The sequence below is a fragment of the Manis pentadactyla genome, chromosome 8 (assembly GCF_030020395.1).
Source record: "Manis pentadactyla isolate mManPen7 chromosome 8, mManPen7.hap1, whole genome shotgun sequence".
NCBI lineage: Eukaryota > Metazoa > Chordata > Mammalia > Pholidota > Manidae > Manis > Manis pentadactyla.
The window spans coordinates 13,608,708-13,633,494 of NC_080026.1; the positions used below are offsets into that span (position 1 = coordinate 13,608,708).

A 24,787-nucleotide genomic window follows, 5' to 3' on the forward strand; every position below is an offset into this window, starting at 1 on the left:
CAAGAGCTGAGGCTTACTCATTCCCATAGGGCCTATCCTAGTGCTTTGCATATAGGAGGCCTTCATTAAATATTCACTGATTGATTGAATAAATCTTAAAACTGGTAAATGATACTATATTTTGTCATGTATAGGATGAAGGTGACCAAGCAGCAAGTGTTGAAGAGCTAGAAAAACAGATTGAAAAGCTGAGTAAAGTAAGCACTTTTCAGATTATAGTTTACATCATTTTTGCAATGTTTTAAAAATCCACCTTCTATGGGATTCCTTTTTTCTGACTCCTAAATAGAAGCAACTTTCTTGTAAGTAATTAAAATGGGGAGCTCCAGAAACATTCTCACAATTAAACCTTAAAAGTTTCTTGCCAATGTTAAAGGTCTCCCTCTTAAGACATGGTACTAACTTAATCAAGAGCTATATTCTTTAGCTCTTTATTTAAATACAAAACATCAATAAATGCATGATTTTATTTCTTGGAATTCATTACTTTTAAAATTCAGTCAGATTTCATGGTAATAGTTTCAGCATCCTGTGTTTTATTTTACATTAGTATATTTGTGGGTTTTATTTGCACTGGATCTATAAACTATATGTATGTACTTCTCATGTAAAACTGAATTTCAGTAGCATTAGTGAAGTATTTCAGGATTAGTATTATGAAATACCTGCATTTTATGTCATTATTAGATTCATCATACAGTTATTCCAAAATTTAGTCATATGCTGCCTAAGGTTTGCAGCATGAGTATAAAAATAGACAAATATAGGTATATGTGAGTATTATTTGTTACACACTGTAAGCATTAGAATTGAGTCAGTTTTCTTTGGCTCAGTGAAACACTTGGTCACATTGTTTATTATCAAATATAAGACATGCTTTACTATAAGATATCTAATAAAATAAAACATTTTTAATCCTTGGCAACAAAAATATTCTAATTACCCCCAAAGTAATTTCTGTCTTTACAACTGTTACTGGATCTGAAGTCAGGCGTGTGATACTAGTTCTTTGGCTGTCTTTCCTCAATAGTGAAATCTAGCTGCTCTAAAGCCATGATAAGTATAAAGTCACTTAAATATTAATTTTTAAAGCGCTTAACACCCATAGCATAATTATATGCATCATTTTTTAACAGCAACAGAGTCAGTACAGAAGGAAGCTCTTTGATGCTTCTCACTCTTTACGTTCGATGATGTTTGGCCAGGATCGTTACAGACGTCGGTACTGGATTCTTCCCCAATGTGGGGGGATTTTTGTAGAAGGCATGGAGAGTGGTGAAGGTAGGAGCCATTAATCTGTTACAAAGTAATATAACAAACCATGCATTTAAAAACCCTGTTACTCCTTCAATATATTGTGTGCTTCCAGAATCAAATTTGCATTGTGGATAAACATTATGAAACCTTGTTTTTCATTCATTTTAAACTCATAATGCTCCTTTCACTGATAAATATTCCTTTCCAGTCCATGATTTTTCTTCTTCCACACTTTCTGACATCCACCCATTTAGTGGACATAGATCTTTAACTGTACTGTACTGTGTAGCTGCTGCTCCATTTCTGTTCCTTCCCACTGTCAAATTTTCCAACATGTGCTTTACTCTTTAACCTTTGCAGCAACCATCCATCCTAACAATAGCCCTGGAGGTAAACTGCTTAAATCTAAGATCCTTATCGTAAGACTCATTCATCTTGAAGTCTTGTATGTATTTGAAATTTGTGATTACCTTCTTCTCCATTAAAATTCTTACTTTCTTAAGTATTATCACACATCCTTCATATTCTACCTTTAAACTATGCTTTTCTGGCTCCATTTCTGTTAAATTAACTAGTGTAGTACATAGTGCATTTATAGGCTCAGGAAACTGTCTTGAATGGAATTTTTCAGAATACTATGTCTGGGCATTTTCAAATGTGTAAATTCTGATGGGGCTGAAGTGTTAAGTCAGTGCTTACATGTAGCAGTTGCCCCAGGGTGGTGTAGGGAGGCAAAAACTTCTTTCAACTCATTTTTCTTAAACACTCACTATGTGCCAGGCATTTCTAGGCACCGGAGGCTCAAAGATAAACAAAACATTAATCCATGCCATCCATGTAGAAGTTTAACAGTCCAGTGTAAAGAAGGGACTGATTAATCACATAGGTGTCTAGAACAGATACTATGTAAAGCAGTTGGTTTTAACAATGTAACTACCCTTTTCTTATTTTAATAAAAATCTTTCATGGGGCACAAAGGACCAGTTAATAATACATGAAAATTGTTTAGAATAGTGGCTGGCATGTAAATATTGTTGGCATATAGCAAGCAGTGTTACTGTTCTGCACAGTAATTTATTTCTTGTGGATTCCAAATATATGAAGAATGAGTAAAAAATCGTGTATTGGAGTGATGCGTTGAAGTCATGGTCTGCCTTCCCAGGGCAAAAGTTGCTGGTAGAGATGGAATCAGGGAGGGCACTTAGAGGCTTCAGTTGTGTTTATTTTTAAAGATTGATATGCATGGGTCAGAATGTTAATTTAACAGGATAGTGTAGTGAGTTCTTTTTTTAACTGATTGCTTAAAATATTTAAACATAAAAATATTTTAAAGCATAATAATAATAAAGAGAGAAATGTGGTATCCACATATAAATCAAGTATAAAAACCAAATGAGTATTCATATTTGAACTGACTGTTTAGAGTTCATAATGCATGTGCAAAACCGAAAGCTTCTGTGATGACTGCCCTTGTACTGTTCACCATGTAAGAACTTATTCACTATGTAAGAATTTCTTCTCCATGTAAGAACTTGTTTGTTATGCCTCAGAAGATTGGAGACTGACGAAAATTAGGCTTGGGGTGGATTAATGATTGTGCATTGAGCATTGACTCCCCTATACAGAATTTTATTGTCATTAACAACCATTTGATCAATAAATATGAGAGATGCCCTCACAAAAAAAAAAAAAAAGGACAGACTTCCAATGGTAAAATAAATAAGTAACTGGGATGTAATGTATAGCATAAGGAATATAGTCAAGATATTGTAACAGCTTGGTAGGGTGATAGCTGGAACCTAGAATTATGTATATAAATGTTCTACCACTGTGTTGTACACTTGAAACTAATGTAATGTAATACTGTGCATCAACTACCCTTCAATAAAAAATAATTATTGAAAAAAAAAATATTTTAAAGCATGGAAAATAGAAACTAAAATAACTAATAAATCAATAAGTAAGTGGGACGATCATACTAAAAAGCCCTGAACAGCAAAAGAAAACATTAACAGAATAAAAAGGCAATCTACTAAATGGGAAAAAATATATGCAAATCATATATCTGATAAAGACCTGATATCCAAAGTATATAAAGAACTCATATGACTCAATAGCAAAATAAACAATCTGAAGATCTCAATAGACATTTTCCCAAAGAAGACACACAGATGGCCACAAGTACTTGAAAAGATGCTCAACAACATTAATAATTGTCAGGGAAATACAAACCACATTAGATATCACCTCATCCTATTAGAGTGGTTCTTATCAAAAAGACAAGAAATAAGTGTTGGTAAGGATGTGGAGAGAAGGGAGCTCTTGGGTACTGTTGGTGGGAATGTAAATTGTTGCAGCCACTGTTGGAAACAGTATAGAGGTTCCTCAAAAAAGTTAGAACTAGCATATGACCCAGCACTTTCACTTGTGGGTACTTACCCAAACAAATGAAAATGTAAACTCAAAACAAAATCTGCATCCCCATGTTCATTGCAGCACTATTTGCAATAGCCAACATAGGGAGCCAACCTAAGTGTCCATCGGAAGCATAGTAAGGGCTGGAAAGAACAGGGGATTATGTGAAGTAAGTGATAGAAAACTATCTAAAGAATCTCTGTATACTTAACATCCTTATAAACTTTCAAGTTTTTAAAAATAATTTTACATTCTAAGAAGAGGTTTAACTGTCTATAAGTAAGCAATTTAGATATTGAAGTTAATGACCACTGTGAAGAGGCTATTAAAATATATCACCTTCAAAATCCTCTACTAGTCTCAGACCTAGTGTGGTTGGTTGGTCTGTTTGTTTTTGGATATATGAAAGTGGTTTTTGAGATACTAGTTCTCAGAGTAAATCAAGCACAAATATTAGTACTTCCTTGCTAGCTAGTAACTTGTACAAAGTTAAGGATTTGCGAGCTATGCATATATGAATAAATAAATTATGATATATCCATATAATAGAATATTGTGCATCTGATTGAAGGAAAATGTAGTACAGTCATATGTTTCACCATGGAAAGCAATCTAAGGTATATAGTGAAAATAGTAAATTCATCCTTTTATTTCATCATCCAAAAAGTATTCCATTGAGCCCTAGTTTCATAGCAGCCACATATTAGGTAGCTGGAATCCTGCAAAAGCAATATAATATTGCTCTGCCTTCAAGTAAAGTTTGTTGAGTTAAATTGTAGTATGTGGGTGGGGTATAAAATAAAAAATAAAAAAATTAGGTTAATGTGTATAATGGTAAATTCTGCAAAAGAAACATATAGGATGATGATATTCTAAGGTGAATAATAAGATGGGGACCCTACTTGAAATAGAGTAATCAGAGAAAACCTTTGTGAAACATAGAGGATAAGGAGCCAGTCAACAAAACAGTATTTCAGGCAGAGGAATACCAAGTGCAAAGGCCCCAAGAAAGGAAATAACCAGATCATATAGAGTGTTGGCGGCCTTGCTTAGGAATTTGGATTTTATCCAAATAAAAATGTTGTAGAAAACAGTAGCATCCCATTTACATAACAGCACAAACTAATAGTCATATGCATGCATGTAAGGTTTCACAAAGGATGGATGGACATGATTGATTAACCATAGTTACATCTGAAGATTAGAAATAGGCACTGAGGGAGTAGGGCAGGAAAGGGTTACTTTATCCTCTCACTACTGAATATTTTACCTTGAACATACATCGTTTTTCAAATTAAATAAAGTAGGTTTATATTTTTCTAACATTTCTTATGAATTATTTTTAAAACACTGGTCAAAAATATGGACAAGAAGTTCACGAAGGAGAAATACCTATAATTCTACAGAAAGATACCCAGTCTCATTAATGATCAGAAAAAAATATAGTTTAGATTTTCACCTCCCGGATATTGCCAAAGACAAAAGTTATTGATAGTCTTCAGTTTCATTGAGGGTGTAGGCAAACAGATGCTCTTGTGTAAGTATGATTGTATATTGATCTAGACTTTCTGGAGGGTAATTTGACAATATATTTCAAAAACTCTGAAAAGTACATATCTTAGGACTCAGTTTTTTTCTGGAAATATATTCTAAGGAAGTAAATCAGAAAAAAAAAAAATCCAAAGATACAGATTTAAGATTGTTCATCATTTACAGCATTGTTTATAATAATGAATAATTGAACCCTACTAATAGCTATCAGTAGAAGATTGATTATTTATGATATATTCCACTGAATATAGTAATTAAAATTTATGGTGTAGGTATATATTTATTGACACATCAGAATGTTTAAAGAGTATTATTCAGTAAAATGTACAGGATGGAAAACTATGTGTAAAATAGGATGTCATGTGTGCATAGAGAACTCCTGGAAAAATTAATACAAAAATGTTAGTAATTTGTATATTATGGCTTTTAATATTTTCTATTTTTTGTGGTTAATTACAAAATTGCATAATTTTTTCCAATGAGCATAACAAGCTAGTCTATTAAGAGAAAAAACTGAAGAGTATTAAGTAACCTTAAGTAACCTAGAGAAATTTATTAAAGTATTTATGCATATGACTTGATAAATAGTAATAAATATAGTATGGTTTGATCTAGAGTAACTGATCTTCATAATACTTTTCGATTTTGTAGGACTGGAAGAAATTGCAAAAGAAAGAGAAAAACTAAAAAAAGCAGAAAGTATCCAGATCAAAGAAGAAATATTTGAGACTTCTGAGGACACTTTAAATTGTTCAAATCCAGATCGTTGTGGGCAAAAGGAAGATCCTAAAGAAAAAGATAACACAAATCTATTTCTTCAGAAACCTGGCTCTTTTTCCAAATTAAGCAAGCTTCTAGAAGTAGCTAAGATGCCTCCTGAGTCAGATGTAATGACCCCCAAACCAAATAGTAGTGCAAATGGGTGTGCACTGTCTTACCAGAACAGTGGGAAACACTCACTGGGCAGCATACAGTCAACAGTAACACAAAACAACATGGAAAAGACAGACTCGAATCTGTTCGGTACTAGTTCAAGTGATCCAGGAAAGTTCTACAGTGCTCTCCCCAGTGACCAGTTGTTAAAAACACTGACTGAAAAGAGTAGACAATGGTTTAGCCTTTTGCCGAGAACACCTTGTGATGACACTTCCCTTACCCGTGCCGACGCGCCCACTGCTTCTTCAGCGACCCCTCAGTCCCAGCCGCCCTCCAAGTCACCTTCGCCTGCCCCAGCTCCTCCTCTTGGACCATCTTCTGCTCAAAATCCCGTTGGCCTAAACCCATTTGCTTTATCGCCTCTTCAGGTTAGTACTGCTAATTGTAACTCGTTTTTATGTTGCTGTATTTAACCTCTGATTCCATGAAAATTTTCACTAAAGGAGAATTAGTTGAATATTTACAGTATTATTCCTGCCACAGTTTGAAAACTGAAGAGAGTTGGAATTGCTTATCACCAAGCTTCATCAGAACTACTGATTTCTAGGAGTCTAAGGCAAAGGCTTCTTTAATTACTTTTTAACTTGTTACTATTACAGTATTTCTAAAAGGGAAATTACTTTGGGGAGCAAATAAGAAGATGGAATTTAATGTTGTTGCTGTTGTATTTAGTTTTCCTCCAATTGAGGTAAATGAAAATATTTTTTCAGAATTTTTAAACATTTTTCCTAACTTTTTAGATTGTTCTACTTTTAAAATATTTTCTTTTTCCAGATGAAAAGTGGAGTACCTGTGATGGGACTCCAGTTTTGTGGGTGGCCCACGGGCATGCTTACTTCCAGTATTCCATTCCCACCACCTGTACCTAGTGTGGGATCAGGTTTGGGACTGTCAGAAGGAAACGCTGATGCATTCTTGACTCCCAGTTTTGCGTCAAACAAAAGTGAATCTCCAGTACCACAGAGCGAAAAAGTCCCTTCAACTCAACCTGCAGCTCTTGAAGTAGCAAAACCAGTAGATTTTCCTAGTCCAAAACCTATTCCAGAAGGTGGGTACCTTGAGAGGGTTTGCTATAGCCACTTACTTTATTGTATTGTTACAGATCTCTATATTATAGTGAATCTTTGATGCTTTTATGTACAGTTATAAATCTCTTCATTTGCATCATGCCATTCATTCATATTCTGAATATTTGTAAATGCTCTACATGTTTATCTTGGCTTAGAAATGCAGTTTGGCTGGTGGAGAATTATTGACCCAGAGGACTTAAAAGCTTTGCTCAAAGTGCTACATCTCAGAGGAATAAGAGAAAAGGCATTACAAAAACAAATTCAGAAACACCTGGATTACATCACTCAAGCCTGCATCAAGAATAAGGATGGTAGGCACCTAAAAGAGATTTCTGCTCTCTTGCTTAGTTATGAGAATTAATTCTTTTATCTTAAAGCATACTTTAGTATCTTAATTCTTAATTTATTACTAAAAGACCTTTTTTTCCTATTTTGCTCAAAAACAATTTACATTTCTTAAATTGGTACTACTTTTGATAGTTTGTTACAACCTGCAGACATACTGTTCTGTTTCTTAAAAAGAGTACTGATTGCTCCTTTTGCAAGAGTCAGCTGCCTGCATATTCTCAAGTGAATTTGTGTGTGTTAAGTGTACATGTACGTGTTATCCCTGGAATTTTATTCACATTCTGGAAGAAATCATTGAGAGATAAAGTAGATTTTAAAATAAATTTCCTTTCAAATATAGTTGCTATTATTGAATTAAATGAAAATGAAGAAAACCAGGTAACTCGAGATACTGTGGAGAACTGGTCAGTAGAAGAACAAGCAATGGAAGTGGATTTGAGGATTCTTCAACAGGTAGAAGATCTAGAAAGGAGAGTTGCATCAGCAAGTTTGCAAGTAAAGGTAAAATACACTTGGAATAAAATCTGTTTTTAGAATAATGGAAGGTAACTAATATTTATTGTATGCCTGATATATGCCAGTTACTATGCTAAATGTTTTCACTTTGTCTCATTTAATTCTCAAAATGATCTGATTAATTTCCCCCATCTTACAGGTAAGGAACAAGGCTCAGAGTAAGTAACCTGTCAATGCTCAGATATAGTAAGTGGCTAAATGTGGAATCAAACCAGGTCTGTCCTCCCAAGCTCTTTTACTAAATCTTGCCCACCTCCTAATGGCATTAAAAAATATCATTTCTGGTCTGCAGTTCTTTACCACAAGCAGGATTTCGTAGTTTCAGACATGATAAATGTAATGGCAAACTACTTCTGCAATGTTTCGTATATGCCTGGTAATTGTCTTGTATGCAAACCATGTTATATAGCCATGTTATATGTTGAACTTTCACTCTGTATGTTTAAAACTGCTGATTTTAAAATATGTTATGTTATGATACACATACATCCTACATATATATGTAAAGTTTTAATTATTTATTGACTGGGCATTACCATGTCACAGCAATGATTGAAACGAAAAGGACAACAAAAGAAATGCTTTACCTTTGTGCAAAAATTTTTGGTTTTAAAAAGAATATAAATGTCTCTTCTCAATTAATAATGTGATATCTCTGAGAATAAATGGATGGATGATGAATTAGCATGAGATAGACACTTGAAAAGGCTTAGAAAAGGTAGTTTCTGTGTAATTTGATTCAATATTTCATATTTTACTGAGAATGTGAAACTTATGCCATGATACTGCCCTACCAATGATTACAAATTAGCTGCATTAATTACCTTAATACTGGCATTTAGAAACTTTGGATGATCTCAAAAATTGTCATTTTTCCAGAGCTAACAAAATGTCCCTCTTTTACCACAGACATAATTACCAACTTAGGGAATCAAAAATTTATCATTTACTGAAATTGTGCTAGCAAACTATATGTATCCTCCTCCTGGTACTATAATACAGTATAAAAATGCCTTACTTATCTGGCATCTTCAACAAATGAACTCTTCTATACAAGTTAATTTTCTGGAGAAATGAAAATTATTCTACTTAGTGCCATAATTTTTTAACGTGTGTTGGATCGCTTAGGTTACCATTACACTGCCTTCTTAAATTGAGAATAGAGAGTTTGATTTAAATTCTCTTGGTGACACCGGATCATCAGTATGAAGACCAATTATTGGGTAATGATACCCTCAGGGACTGTGAAGAGGTTTTGCCCCTACAGTAAATTAAAAGGCCCTAGTGTGCTTTACCTTTTAAACTACTGCATCTGCTTTCCATAGTCTGTCTTCATCATCTCTCATGGTTGGTTGTTACTACTTGCTGGTTTAAATTTGATTGGTTCTACTATCCCTGTTTTCCTCCAATAACCATCCCCCTCTGGTTTTAATTTGCCGGTTCTAATTGGCTGTTGGTTGGGAAAGCATATCAACAGCTTTTTAAAATTGTATGTAAAGTCAGAGCATGGGCCTAACATTTTCCTGGCAACATAGTGAGATTTTGGTTTTAGTTTATTGACCTTAACACATTACTGACTGCTAAGATGTTCTTGACTGTGTTCTCACTAGCTAATTGGTTTTAAGTAAGATGTTTTAACATCCTGTTAATACGGTATTATGGGATTATTATGTTTTTTTTTTAAGAAATGAATTTCAGTTATATTAGTCTTGAGGAATCTAAAAATACAAGTGATGGAAATAACCACAAAACATTTTAACTTCTATAGAAGATTTAATGAATTTTTTTCTTAAAAACAAAATATTTATGTGGTCAGCCCCAGGAACTAGCCATTGTGAAGACACATTAAGCAGGTGGCTTGGTACTACTTAGATGCATTCATTTCTATTTTCAATATTGCTGAAAATATGGAAATTCTGTTATATACTGTAGGAAAATCTGCAAGAATCTAGTCCTAATTCTGTTGTTGAGAGCATGTAAAAAGCCGAATTACTCTTCTAGTTCCACTAAACACAGTTCCTGTGTCTCTCTTTAAGTTTTCTCTTTTATAAGCTGACTGATTCCTTCAACCACTGGTCCCATGAAATGGTTTCCAGGTCCACGATTCTCTTCTGAATAAACACCAGTGTCTATATTCTTAAAATGTACCCCTCACTGTACACAGAGATGTATAAACTGGCACAGTACTTCTCTTCATGCCAACTTGTACTAGCTTTGTAACATCCGCATCATACCATTGCTTCATTGAGTATACATTATTTAAAAAATCCTTCTGCATCTTTCATTGTGCTTTTAAGTGTGTTGTATCACATCCAATATTTCTTTGATTGGTTGCTTAAACTTTAAAGCTGAAATTTACATTTATCATTGTTATATTTTTATTAATTTCATTTGGGTATATTTTTCAGCATATGAAACTATTTTTATCACAGTCCTGTCATACAGAATATTAAACTTCCTTCCTAGTTAAGTCACCTGCATATTTAATAGTGAACCGAGCTGTTCATAAGTATATTAACACGATAAGCCAAATATAGAGAGAGAGCCCTTAGACAGTGGCACTGAGGACCTTTTCTGAGGTGGCAAGCTGTGTCTGTCACAGGGCTTTGCAGACAGTTTTCAACCTTCTAGCTTCTCTAAATCTAATCCAGTCCTCAATTTCTTGTCTTTTGCCTTGCAAAAATCAAGATGTATTACATTTATAGGGTTCCCTTGATTTAGCAATTTCATATCCCTTCCAAAATATGGGACTGAGGTTCATTTGTTATGACACATATGATGCACTAATGTGTACTCTTTATACATTTATCCATACTTTCTAAATATGAATATTCTCTTGAGGTAAAGAGGAAGAATTCCAATATGTAAGAAAAATAATTATCTTTAAAGATATTTAATAAAAAGGATCATGTTCATTCTACTTTTTACTTAATATGCATTTACAAAGTACCTATTCTACTTCAGAGAGTAGACACCACACAATTGAATAAAATGTGGGTTCTGCCCTCAGAAAGCATTCCGTACAATAGGGCAATAATACATGTATACAGCCCTGCAGAATCTAGTAACTTATTGTGAAGATGTACAAAGTCATTCATGAGTTTAGGATAAGAATATATTGATTCTGGTGGAGATATGGGAAAGATCAAGGAAGATTGCCTATAGAAGTCAAGACGGAACTTGAGAAGATGGAGAAGCGTTTGACAGAGAACAAGGAACGCCGTACTAGGAAGAGTTGATAACTGGGCAGAGCAGCAGGCTCAGGAGGCTCAGGACATGTTTGTGGCATGACAAGTCATGGAATTTGATTGCAGTGTAGGATGCCTGAATGGGAATATGAGAGAAAGAGGGAGATTGAGGTACTTGAATGTCATGGTAAAACTGGACTTTACTAAACATTAGGGACTCTGAAGGGTTTTGAGCAAAAGGATCATTGTAAGCAAGCTGAATTATAAGACCATTTATTCAATCAACATATATTTTGAGTGTCTATTATTTGTCTTCACACTGCTGGAGATGAAATGAGTAAAAGTAGACATGGTCCCTGCCCTCGGGGAATTTAGAGGTAGAAAGATATTAATTATATAATCACAGCAGTATCAGATTGTGACTGCCGCAGGTATGGAATATCACATGGTTCTATGAGAGTCTATAAGAGAGAGGCTTACCTCCTAAAAGAGGTCAAGGAAGGTTTCCCTGAAGAGATAAATTCTCACGTGAGGGCCACAGGATGAGTGGAGTCACTAACTAGGTGCAGAGTAGAGGGGAAAAGCTCTGCAGGCAAATGTAGCAGCTCATGCAGAGCTCCTGAGGCCAGGATGGGCAGTACAAGGGCCTGCGCAGGAGGAATGGCGGAAGGAATGAAAATGGACCGGAGGCACAAAGTCCCTGCTGCTGAGAGATTCCCATTTAAAGTGGGCCCATGAAAGAAGCAGCAGTTAGTGTGAAGTCCCTCAGAATACTTGGCTGATCTCCACTCTACCTCTCATAATATCAAAAATTGTTAAATTTTCTTCTTCAAACTTCTGTTATAACTCTTTCTTATAATTTTCTTTCTTGTTTTTACCTAGCATTAGGAAACGCAAGGTAAAAACTTTTAGTAATGATCCTTGAGATCTGTTGGTGTCGGCTGCTGTATTTTAAGTAAAGGTAATTCGCCCATCAGGCATTTTAAGAGGAAACCATAATAACATTACTCTCTTGATATATAGGGTTGGATGTGTCCAGAACCTGCATCAGAAAGGGAGGACTTGGTATATTTTGAACATAAGTCATTTTCTAAATTGTGCAAGGAGCACGATGGAGAATTTACTGGCGAAGAAGAAATCAGTGCACATGCACTAGAACGGAAGAGTGAAAACCCCCTAGATATAGCTGTAACCAGGCTGGCTGATTTGGAGCGGAACATTGAAAGAAGGTATCTGAAGAGCCCCTTAAGTACCACCATTCAGATCAAACTGGATAATGTGGGCACAGTTACTGTCCCTGCTCCTGCACCATCCATTAGTGGTGATGGTGACGGGTAGGTTATTGAAATTAACTTGAAAAATTATTGTGCTTCTTTGCTAATTGGAGCCTATTTTCTATTGCCTGTTATCTATGTATCTTCTTGTATGTCTGTGATCCACATGGATCATGCTATTTGCATGGTGCTTTGTAAAAACATTTTTTGTTGTTGTTATGTGCGTTGATAATCCTGCAAAGTGATCTTACATTTACCTGGTTGTGACTAAGCTTTGAGGCACGTAGCCACAGTCTATGCACTACATCAAATTCAGTTGCTTAAACCTTATACTTATTGGCTGTTACATGTTTTGTCATTGCTTGGCTTTCAGTGTGATGATTGTTTCATATTCAGTAACCATAAGTGTGGACATGACCTACTTAATTTTTCTATATTTCAATGCAGAATTGAAGAGGATATTGCTCCAGGGCTCAGGGTATGGCGAAGGGCATTATCAGAAGCTCGCAGTGCTGCACAGGTAGCTCTGTGCATTCAGCAGTTACAGAAATCCATAGCATGGGAAAAATCAATTATGAAAGTTGTAAGTGTTTTTATTTAAGAAATACTATAACTAATTTACTCTGTCCTGTTTTTTTTCCCAAACCTCCAAATCTTTCTTAATTCTACATTTCTTACAGTTAGAATAATGTATGCTGTACCTGAGTTTTCTTAATTCTTGAATGCTGTATAGTTTGATACTTTTCTCCTTGTTTTGAGCTTTCTGAAGTAATCTATCAAATGTGTTTATCTTTTATTTTTTGAAATCTTGATTCTCCCTCCTTTGGATATTGTTTATAATGGACTGAAGTTGTCTTCTGTGTTTGGTCAGCATAATAGTTAATTGTGTTGTTAATCTAATCATAGTAGTTGTTAATCTAAATATTCTGAAGTTGTTAATCTAAATATTATTTCGCTCTTGTAAACATGGCAGTTGCTAACATTACCTGTAGTATACATTCATTGCATCCCTAAAATGACCTTAAGTTTTTATCAATTTTAATGTTTTTAACACTAAGAAATTCTTAGATAATAAATGCAAAATAAGCAGAGAGCTCTTACTTTATGCAATGATATCATGTATTTGATATCAGATGTAGCTCACATGAAGAGTAGATCTTTCAGTCTTTTCTCTAATAATTAAAATTGTTCTTTCACCTTCTGTGTTCGAGCCCAGTTAGTCACTATAGTGTAGTGACCCCTGTTTTGTACCAGGCACCAAATACTATGTGTTACATCATGTCTGTGTCCCTTTTGTCTTGTATCACATAGAGAAATATTTATTATACATAGACTTTTGTGAATTACTTTACCATTTGCTTTTAAATTATAGATTAGCTTTAACATTCAAACATTTGACATTTGTCTGCATGAATGACTGGAAGTAAAACTACTTAACAATAGTCATTCCCCAAAGAAAAGAAGTGATCCTTAAATAATTTAGCATTTTTTCCTTCATTCTCACCTCTATGCTTATATTACTGAAGGCCTTATTCATTCTATAGAAATAAATTCAGTTTCTTCTGTATTTTTTCAATTCTTCTTAAAATGTCCACAGAATAGTGAATCTGCAGTTTTCACAATATCTTCAAATTTTGGTCTTTCCTAATCTAGACTAGTATTTACCATGAGTTTTAAGTCAGTGTTCAGTTCATCTGGTAGCATTTTTACCAGGTAAAAGTAATTTTTCTTCTAAAAACTATTAAAATCAGTTTTAAAGTCACCTTAGACAAATATGTTTGGTGAAGTCTAGGCTATAATGATGAAAAAATCTTGAATTCCTACAACACAATGAAATTTGAATGGCTATTTTTTTCATCTACCAGGAGAATCATCACAATGTGATCAGTTTTGTTACAACCTTTACACAAAAAAACAAAACCTGTACCAAAAGCTGCTTATTTGTAGTATACTTACTTCTTGCAATTTACAGAATTTTTTCAGTTTTTGCAAATTCATAACCTTTTCCACATTAAGACATATTTCTCATTAACTCCATCTCTCATAATCTTCATTTCTCTTTTTAATGTTCAATAATACATTATGTACTGTGAAACTACCTTAAAAAGAAGGCAGAGTTTCATGTTCAAAGATTAATGAGCACATTGTAACCTTTAGATAGGTGTAACAGTGCCTATAATAATCTTCATGAGTCCTAGCAAAATGTTTAAGTGCTCAATACCTTTAGAAGTACCTGTTGCCTTACCAGGAAAGAAGGAGCTGACATAATTTGCCTCCAGATAATTTTCTGCCCAGGGTGTTCTTCATATTGTTGCTAATGTTAAATAATAGGCAACATCTACTATTTTATTACTGGCAGCAAAGGAGTTAAAACCAAGTATTAATACATTTGCTCTAACATATTGTGAGCTATTTACTGTGACTTTTCAAAAGTGATATGAGCTTGATATCTGTCCCCCTTCCTAATAAGTATTGGAAAATAATTTTATTTTTAAATGAAAAATGTGAGAAGTAAAACAGACTTCATGGTATTTTTGTATATTTAGAAAAAAATTTACTTAATATTCATGAATTAAATTTTGTTGTTAGAGGGGTTGAAGTATAACCTTCCAAATGTTTCTCAGTGAATATTTTTATAATAGAACATGTAATGATGTAACTCAGTTTTGGAGAAATAATACCATATTAAGGTATTTAGTGTTATAGTATTAGGAAGGGTCATAAAATAAAACTGTTGGAACATTAAACTGCAGCTTTTGCTCTTAGTACACATGCCAATTTTATTATTACATATGTATCTCATATATTTGATAGGTATTTACTAAGTTGAATAGTTTTGTATTTGCCATTTTGATAAGATTTTTAAGCTATCATTAGTGTACATACTGTGTTATGTAAGAGACTAGACTTTGCAGATTAAGATTTAGTGTTGTATTGAGTAGTTAAGTTTGAATAGCTATTTTGCTTTTAAGAATATATGAATACATAACTTTGAATTAGTATAAATAATTTATAGTTTAACTCTTCATTATTTGAAAATATTGGTTGCAGAACATTTTCTACTGTGACTGGGAGTATAAACAAACTGTCAAAATATATGATGTTACTACTTATCATTTTTTAAAGGCATCTTGAAAGTTTTTACTGTCTAACTTCCCTCCTTTCTCTTTGTGAAACTTGTTATACAGAATATGTATGCATGGGAAAAAGCATTCTCTTTACAAATTTTATTTTCTCTTTACAGATTTTAAAGTTCTTAATGGTATTAGAAATTTCTCGAGAGAAAAATTTTATTTTTAGTTCTAGAAAATACATGACTTCTTAAATTATTTGATTTAATTTTATAAAAGTTTTTTTCCCTTAGAAATCATTTTGTATGGTCTATTTTCTGCATTTGTGCCATCTGTTTGATTTGGGTTGATATCCCCAAGTTTCCTGGGTTGAACAGGTTTTTTAATCAATCACAAAAAAAATGGGTGGACTATTTTAGTCAAAATATAGGAATATCGTTTTATTATATATAGTTCTGATACTAATACAATTTTCTTAGTTTTGATCTTGAAAATTACTCTAACTCTTACTTATTTCTTTCTCAGGAGATCATGAGGATGCTAAGATAAGCAAAAAATGAAATATATTAAAAAATTTAAACACCATGTATTAAAGCTATTCATTGCTTTATGTGCTCTAATGTCATGTTAATTATTTCATATGTTAATGTGTACATGCTTCTGAAGTGTGTGCAGGCATTCAACCTCTAGCTTTGTTCTTTGCAGTGTACCTGAAATGTGCATTTACCCCAACTGAACTGCTCACCCCGTCATGTGGTCCCTATCTGTGTAACGAGAGATACATAGATGTGTATGGCTACTGTATATTTGTTAGCAAGCGGAATGTTCATTACTAATATGAATTAGGAATTATGGTGTGTTTAATATCCCAATAACTATTCTTCATAGTAGAGTATTAATTTTAAATGATTTTTCGTGTATTATAGTACTGCCAGATCTGTCGAAAGGGCGATAATGAAGAACTGCTCCTCCTTTGTGATGGCTGTGACAAGGGCTGTCATACGTACTGCCATAGACCTAAGATTACAGCTATACCAGATGGGGACTGGTTTTGTCCAGCTTGCATTGCTAAGGTAAGAGGGATCAAAAACTCAACCTTTTAATTACACATCAAAATACAGTTACAGAGTTTTATGAGGATTTTTTTTTAGAGAATTCACATACCATAAAATTCACTTTTTAGGTGTGCAATTCAGTGGTTTTTAATATATTCATTTATATAATGATCACCACTATTTAACTCCAGAACATCTTTATGATCCTAAAAAAGTATGCTTGTACCTATTAGTTGTCACTCTCTATCCCCCTTCTCCCTCAGCCTTTGGCAACCACTAATCTACCTTCTTTCTCTACGGATTTACCTCTCCTGGTTATTATATATAAATTGAATCATATATTTTGCCTTTTGTATCTGCCTTCCCTTAGCACAGTAGTTTCAAGTGCTAAAGGGAATGGACTGGAAAGAAAAAGAGGAAATGGGCAGGTGGATGTTTGGGACTGAGTTTATGGAAAGGTGGTAGTTGCTAGTAGTGATGAGGTCAAGAGAGTAAACATGGAGAAGAGTGCCTGAAGGAGGGGACTTCCAGTAAAGAGTCTGGCCCTCAATTCATGCTGCCCCTTCACACTTCTTACTCCTTACTTTATGACTCAGTCAACTCATTTTTTGCTGTATTATCATATTGCTTTGACCAATTGGTATGAGCTTCACAGGTTTCTAATTTAAATGTGACTGGCAAGTGACTTCAAATATGCTTATTATCATACTACATTCATACAAAAACCCCTCTCTTGGTGCCATGCACCACTAGTGCCACTCTCTAAGCCAGTTCCCATCCTGTGCCTCAGATCCCACCCCTTTGTTCTCTCTTCCCCTCCTTAGCCTCACTTCTGCATCCATTTCCCACATTTCTCTCCTTTCCTTTACAGAATAACTCCTGCTGGACAGCTTTGTTCTGATTCTCTCCGATTTCTCTTCTCCAAGTCACTCTGGGACTCTTTCTAGTCAGATTCTCACCTTCACAGCTTCTCTGAAAGTGCTCTTATCATGGCTACAGATGACTTCCACATTCGTCAGTCTGGGGATCAGTGCTTAGGCCTCACCTGACCCATCAGTTACAGAGCACACCCTCCTTGAAACCCTGTTTTCACTTGGCTTCTAGTACCATACTTGGTTTTCTTTCTGCCTTTGCTCCTTTTCAGTTTCCTTTGCTGGTTTTCTTACCTTCTTGATCGATAAGCATTGGAGTGCTTTCTTAGCTTCAGGGTTATCATCCGTAAAGTGGGATAGCATCTGCCTGGCAAGGATTTGTAAAGATAAAATAAGGTCACGAGTGTAAATATTTTTATAACTTTAAAGTTCTGTGACACGTTTATATTAATATGTATAATATTTTAGACTGTTTTAAAAAATAGCAGAGGATCTCACATGGCATCATATTTACTAAGTCACTTTCTTATTATTTGATCATCTTTGTCATATATAATCAACTATAGTTTAACCTTTATTGGTTGTATGTGAATTCTCTTTTAGTTATAGTCAAGCTATAGAAAGTTTCTCTAAAACTTTATGAATTACTGACAAATCAGGGTTTTAAGTCTTGGGATATCATCTGGTAGGCTGTAGGAGATTTCTGTTTTGATAAATTTGGTTAAATAGTATTCTGGCTATCTCTCATTCAGGGTATAGACTAGGAGATGTAGAAATCTATGACCTCATTCAAGCCCTTCTATGTAAATACAGCTTTCTAAGCCTCTCCTCTTTTTAGTTTTTTAAATGTAGTGAATTAGATGTTATATTTCTTGTAGCAATAAAAAATTCAAACATTTTATTTTGATTCATAAGAATTTTTAAAGTTAAGCTTTTAAAAATATCTTCCTAGTTAATTCATGGTTATTTACAAATTTTTATGCTGTATACCTTGTTCTCCAATGGCTATTTCTATACACATTGTGATTAAGTATTTTTATCCTGTGTGTATGTGCATATTAATGCCAACATATATACATAGAATCAAAAAGTCTTGCATTTGTATGTATACATATTTATACACACTCACAGACACACACACACAAGAAGTTTCAAAGTCCAGTGCCTATGAAAGCCACACAAATAACACAGAAGAGTTGAGACTGTGGCAAACAGGGAAGTCTTACCCCGATTTAAGTGTCATTCATCACTCAACTCCTGCCAGTTGTTGTCATGTAGACATGTAGGTCCAGTATTCTAGGATCTACCAATATTTCAAGATTATGGATCTTTATGCATGTCCTCGCAAATGTTAAATGTTGGCAACAAATTCAGAATTTTTAGAAGCATTATGGGAGCCAAATATAATAACAACACATTCTGTGGGCTGTTTACAGTCTGTGAGCCACCACTTTACAACTTCTGATACATAAATGTACAAACAACAGAAATATGCGATGGTATGTACAATCTGCTAGGTCCTGCTTAAGACATACTAGGGTCCTCTTTGTGCATTCTAACAAGGTAGAAAGGGTGCAAGGGAAGTATCTCTATCTAATAACAAAGTAATCAGGTAACTGAATAAAAGCTTGCTTTTATAAGTTATCTATGTGCACAATCTAGAGAAGTAATCTGAGAAACATCAATAATTAAAGAAATGGAAAAAGAGACTTTATTACCATTTTGTAACAAAAGTCTTTGGATTCTGTGGTTTAAATTTCCCGTTTTCTTACTGTGAGTATTGTTAGAAAATGATCTCAAGTAACATCTTAGTTCAAATAGGAACTAGAAGCTTTGGCCCATTATTCATGAAATGTTCTTTTTTTTTTGAAATGTTCTTTTTATGTAGCAACTATTCAGTCTAACTTAATCTTAATTAAATGGACTTTTTCCTCATTATATATTCAGCATTCTCTTTCTCTTTTTTTTTTATGATTTGGGGGTTCTGAAAGCTCAGTATAATATGAAAACTCAATCAGATTTTAGTGAGTAAAAATTAGTAAACTAAATGGAGAAGAGACAGTGAAAAATTATTTCAGTCAGTGACAAGAGGTAGTGATTCTTTGATATGATATGGGAAAGGTGTTAGATTTATAGTTTGCCTTACCATTTCAATCCATTAAAATAACTCCTTAATTATGCTTTTAACATCCCAATAGAGAACCAAATAATTGTAATTGCTTGATTAAAAGCAGTTTTTAAAAAATATTGCTTAAAGAAGTCATGAAATCCTCAAGGAAATTGGGAAATTGCTATGAAATACTCCAAAGAAATGTTTTCAGCCAAGTTCATTTCAAGAATATAGGCAACTTTAAATTAGGGCTAGACTGAATATCTAACTCCACATTCTATTTTTTTCTTTTTTTAAGATTTCTTAATGTAAGATAAATTCTAGCCGGAATAAGCAGGCAAAGAGAGGCAACAAAGGGCCCGGTAATTTATTTAAATCCCCCCGGGTGAGATTCTGTGGCCTTATTGTCACAGGCCAGAGAAGTCACACCTGGTCAGGGAGGTGGGGGCTTATAAGGGATTAGGAGGGGGAGGAGTGGGCAAACTATCCTAGGGGGTGTGGAGAGGTATGATTGGCTAAAGGTGACATAATAGGCAACTGGAAACTTTTTTCCTTCCAAGAGGGAGGAGGCTGACATCCGGGTCTTAGTTGGCACATCAGGATGGAATTCAGGGAGAACTGTCCCCTTTCCGTATATGGCACGGACTTTGGGGTCTGGTCTGTTCCCCCCCTTTATGGCATCTCTCTGTTCTGTTTACATGTCCTTGTTTTTCCTTTATCCAGCCTAACACTTAACAGTCTAGGTAAGGAGTAAATAGTTTTCTAAAAGTGGATAAACACTAGTATAGAAAATTAAAACAAAAATCATACATTACCAGTAACCTTGCATATTTCTCTTGTTTGATCTATTATATTCATTCTCAAAATACAGGCTTATTTCCCAATTTCTAAATTGGGGGATGTTGGGAGGAGGGTGGATATTCATTGTTACATTGATGGGCTGCATACAAATTGTTAGATTGCATAAGGGTCACACTGGGGTTTGTTTGTTTTTTTCCATATGCTTTTAGAGCTAGAACGACCTTACCAATTGTGTGACGTGTCTTTTTTACGGACAAGAAAACAGAGCCTCACAGATATTTTTTTACAAAGTTCCATAGTTAATTACTGACAGAGCATAGCCGGCATTCATATCCTTTTATTCCAAATATGATCTCTTTTATGCTATTTCTTTATCGTTTTCCCCAAAAACAGTCATCTTTTTTTTTTCTCCTCATATTTAATAACACTGCTTTGTTCACACCTGGGAACCACAAGTTTATGGAACTCTCTTCTTAACAGCAAATGCTTTTTTGAGAAATTCCAGTAGATTTGACCATTTATAAAAGTCTTTTTCCTATTTGACACTTCATGAGCTTGCTTTCATATTTTGGCTAGCTTTTTAATTACCTCCTCAACTTTCTTATTAGTAATCTCTATATTTCTATGTATATTCACCTTTCTTCTTAATTATATTGTGCTCTAAAAGATAGTCTTTAAATTCATTCAATTAGTGACTTTCAGTTCATTCAAAAGATAGTATCTTTAATTCATTCAAAGTCTAAAGGAAAATTGCTAAGTTCTGTAGCACCAAACATGCCATGAGATCAACATCTTCAAGTTTTAAGAATTTTTTACATTTTTCACGCATCATTAGATTTTAGCCTAATATTATGGGAGAACAAATTCATAGATCTTTCTTGAAAATAATAAAACTATCAACTTTTTGGATTAGAAAGAGTATTCTTTTTGTTTATTCTGTCAGAGTTTCATAATTTAAAATAATAGAAGGTCTGTAGACAGTTATTTTCTTATACCACATGTATTATTTTTTTAATTAAAGGCAAGTGGTCAAACTCTAAAAATCAAAAAACTTCATGTCAAAGGAAAAAAGACTAATGAGTCAAAGAAAGGCAAGAAAGTAACTTTAACAGGGGACACTGAAGATGAAGACTCCGCGTCTACAAGTAGTTCACTGAAAAGGGGCAGCAAAGACCCGAGAAAAAGAAAAATGGAGGAAAACACTTCTGGTAACTTGTCAAAACAAGAAAGTTTTACTTCTGTTAAGAAACCGAAACGAGATGACTCTAAGGACCTGACTCTTTGCAGGTATTATTTCTGTTCCCCTGTCCTATATGTTCATAACATCCCATTGTATTTGTTTAGAAACCTTCCACCATATTAAAGGTGACTTTTTGACAGTTTGTATAAATAGGAATTTTCCTATGTAATGTAAACTCTGTACTATAAGTAAATGTATTCTTTCATCTTTTTTTATAAATTAATTTGCATTGTCTTTACTTGAAAGAGAATGAAAGCTAAACTTTTACTGAAGATAGATAGCTCTAAAGCATGGATATTGATTTCAAACATTATTTTCCCTAGTATGATCCTTACTGAAATGGAAACTCATCTCAGCAAAGACCCAAGAAAAAGAAAAATGGAGGAAAACACTTCTGGTAACTTGTCAAAACAAGAAAGTTTTACTTCTGTTAAGAAACCGAAACGAGATGACTCTAAGGACCTGACTCTTTGCAGGTATTATTTCTCTTCCCCTGTCCTGTATGTTCATAACATCCCATTGTGTTTGTTTAGAAACCTTCCACCATATCAAAGGTGACTTTTTGACAGTTTGTGTAAATACAGATTTTCCTGTGTAATGTAAACTCTGTACTATAAGTAAATGTATTCTTTCATGTTTTTTTATAAATTAATTTGCATTGTCTTTACTTGAAAGAGAATGAAAGTTAAATTTTTACTAAAGATAGGTAGCTCTAAAGCATGGATACTGATTTCAAACATTATTTTCTCCAGTATGATCCTTACTGAAATGGAAACTCATGAAGATGCATGGCCTTTTCTACTTCCTGTAAACTTGAAACTTGTTCCTGGTTATAAGAAAGTTATTAAGAAGCCTATGGATTTTTCCACAATTAGAGAGAAATTAAGTAGTGGACAGTAAGTAAATCATTTTGGTTCAGTATTTATTGGATGTTTGATATGTGCTGGGTACTCTTATAGTGAGCCAAGAATACATTAATTAAAGGCCCTGCCTTTAGAGACAGGATATATATGTGTGCTTAGGGTACTATGATATGGAAGACAAGTCAATTAAAATTACTTCAGTAATTAGAAATAGTGTAATAAAGCTGTTTTGACATTGGAAGACCACCAAACCTAGCCTGGGAGTTAAGGAAAAGTATCAGGAAAGCCTCTCAAAGTGACTAAGTAACATGTAAGCTGGAGCTTATATTCTGTATCAGTGGAATATCAATACAATTTCATGTGGATTTAACAAAAATTGATTTCATAATATTTTCAAATATTATAAGATGGATCATTGGAAATTTTAAATAATGAAAGCTTTACAATGAGTTGTAGATTACAAAAAAGGCATTTGTTAAAAGTGGAAGAAAACTATTATTTGCTCCTCTCTACCATATAGTCTTTGTGATCCTATCTGAAGGGTAAAGTGGCTTCCTGGCCACAGTTATTGATCTTTGTTAAAACCACTTCAAACTCCTGCCAGAGAGTAACTACTGTTAGTGGACCTTAGTTGGTTCTGGATACTGGACTATTTTGGAACCACAGGAAGGAATGAGGCTGTTTGTTTACAGAACAAGCCCACATAAAGCATTCCACGTGAGAATGGCCAGGAGCCATGGAGCTGCACAGTCCCTCTACTCCATTCTCCCCGCTCCCTTTATTCCTATGTACTGGTTTTGCTTAATGTAGCCTGTGCCCATAACTGCAGGCAAATTCACCAGTAATTACAGAGAAAAAAGGAACTCTACATGACAAATAACCATAAAATATATTTTAATTACATTCTTACTGTTTTTTTTAAAGCATTATTTAATAGTGTATTATTTGATCCCTCCTGGATATTCCTTGGGAGAAAATGACCGTGTTCTATAATTTATATTCAATTTAGAAGTGTTGAGTAGAACTTAACTCACTAATGACCAACATTCTTCTCATATGTATCAAAGGATTTAAGAAATTGACCAAATGACTAATTTATTTATTTGGATACTGAAATGCCAGTCTTTCAAAAGATTCTGTCTATTTACCTTTTTTTTTTTTGATATCATTAATCTACAATTACATGAGGAACATTATGTTTACTAAACTCCCCCCATCACCAAGTCCCCCCTACATACCCCATTGCAGTCACTGTCCATCAGCATAGTAAGATGCTGTAGAATAACTACTTGTCTTCTCTGTGTTGTACAGCCCTACCCGTGCCCCCACACACATTATGCATGCTAATCGTAATGCCCCCTTTTTTTCACCCCCCACCATTATCCCTCCCTTCCCACCCATCCTCCCTGGTCCCTTTCCCTTTGGTAACTATTAGTCCATTCTTGGGTTCTGTGAGTCTGATACTGTTTTGCTCCTTCAGTTTTTTTTCTTTGGCTATTGGGGGTCTTTTGTGGTTCCATATAAATTTTAAAACTTTTTGTTCCAGTTCATTGAAGAATGCTATTGGTATTTTGATAGGCATTGCATTGAATCTGTAGATTGCTTTAGGCAGGATGGCCATTTTGACAATATTAATTCTTCCTAGCCAAGAGCATGAGATGAGTTTCCATTTGTTAGTGTCCTCTTTAATTTCTCTTAAGAGTGTCTTTTAGTTTTCAGGGTATAGGTCTTTCACTTCCTTGGCTAGGTTTATTCCTAGTTATTTTATTCTTTTTGATGCAATTGTGAATGGAATTGTTTTCCTGATTTCTCCTTCTGTTAGTTTATCGTTAGTGTACAGGAGATTCTGTCTATTTACCTTTTAAAAAATTAAAATTCAGAAAACATTTAAGACTGTTAAAATATTGGTTCTAAGGTGAACCAAACAGCAGAAGCTGGTATCTAGATAGGATCTAGTTCTTTTGCTTTTTTTAATCAAAATACTCAGATGTTTAGGTGGGTAGTACATGGCCAGGACAGACTTACACAGGAAGACTTTACCAGTGTTTAAATTAACTCTTGACTTTATGTTCTGTGATTCTCCAATCCCTGGGTGCAGGATGAACTTCAGCCTCAAAATCCCCAAAACACACAGGCTTAGATATTAAAACAGACCTTAGACATTACCAAGAATTGGAGCTCCCTTTTGAGAATGAGTCCTGGTGAATGGAGGAGGAACAC

The 24,787-nt window shown here is 34.2% G+C and overlaps 1 protein-coding gene and 1 long non-coding RNA gene across 27 annotated transcripts in view; one reads left to right on the top strand and one right to left on the bottom strand.

The window, feature by feature from the left end:
- BAZ2B (bromodomain adjacent to zinc finger domain 2B) overlaps positions 1 to 24,787 on the top strand; it is a 350,617-nt gene that overhangs the window by 322,556 nt on the left and 3,274 nt on the right. For 20 of the 26 annotated variants that reach the window (XM_057505503.1, XM_057505506.1, XM_057505502.1 and 17 more), the window contains 12 exons: positions 135 to 197; positions 1,137 to 1,281; positions 5,875 to 6,527; positions 6,934 to 7,207; positions 7,385 to 7,540; positions 7,918 to 8,078; positions 12,305 to 12,615; positions 13,003 to 13,138; positions 16,553 to 16,699; positions 21,486 to 21,751; positions 22,028 to 22,180; positions 22,457 to 22,600. In XM_057505503.1, coding sequence (XP_057361486.1) covers positions 135 to 197; positions 1,137 to 1,281; positions 5,875 to 6,527; positions 6,934 to 7,207; positions 7,385 to 7,540; positions 7,918 to 8,078; positions 12,305 to 12,615; positions 13,003 to 13,138; positions 16,553 to 16,699; positions 21,486 to 21,751; positions 22,028 to 22,180; positions 22,457 to 22,600 — 2,609 coding nt within the window. Of the gene's footprint in view, positions 1 to 134; positions 198 to 1,136; positions 1,282 to 5,874; positions 6,528 to 6,933; positions 7,208 to 7,384; positions 7,541 to 7,917; positions 8,079 to 12,304; positions 12,616 to 13,002; positions 13,139 to 16,552; positions 16,700 to 21,485; positions 21,752 to 22,027; positions 22,181 to 22,456; positions 22,601 to 24,787 lie in introns of those variants that run through there. The other 6 variants (XM_057505514.1, XM_057505518.1, XM_057505524.1 and 3 more) reach the window with 2 other exon arrangements.
- The window catches only part of LOC130684533 (uncharacterized), a 48,291-nt gene that overhangs the window by 8,131 nt on the left and 15,373 nt on the right, over positions 1 to 24,787 (bottom strand). The window lies entirely within an intron of this gene.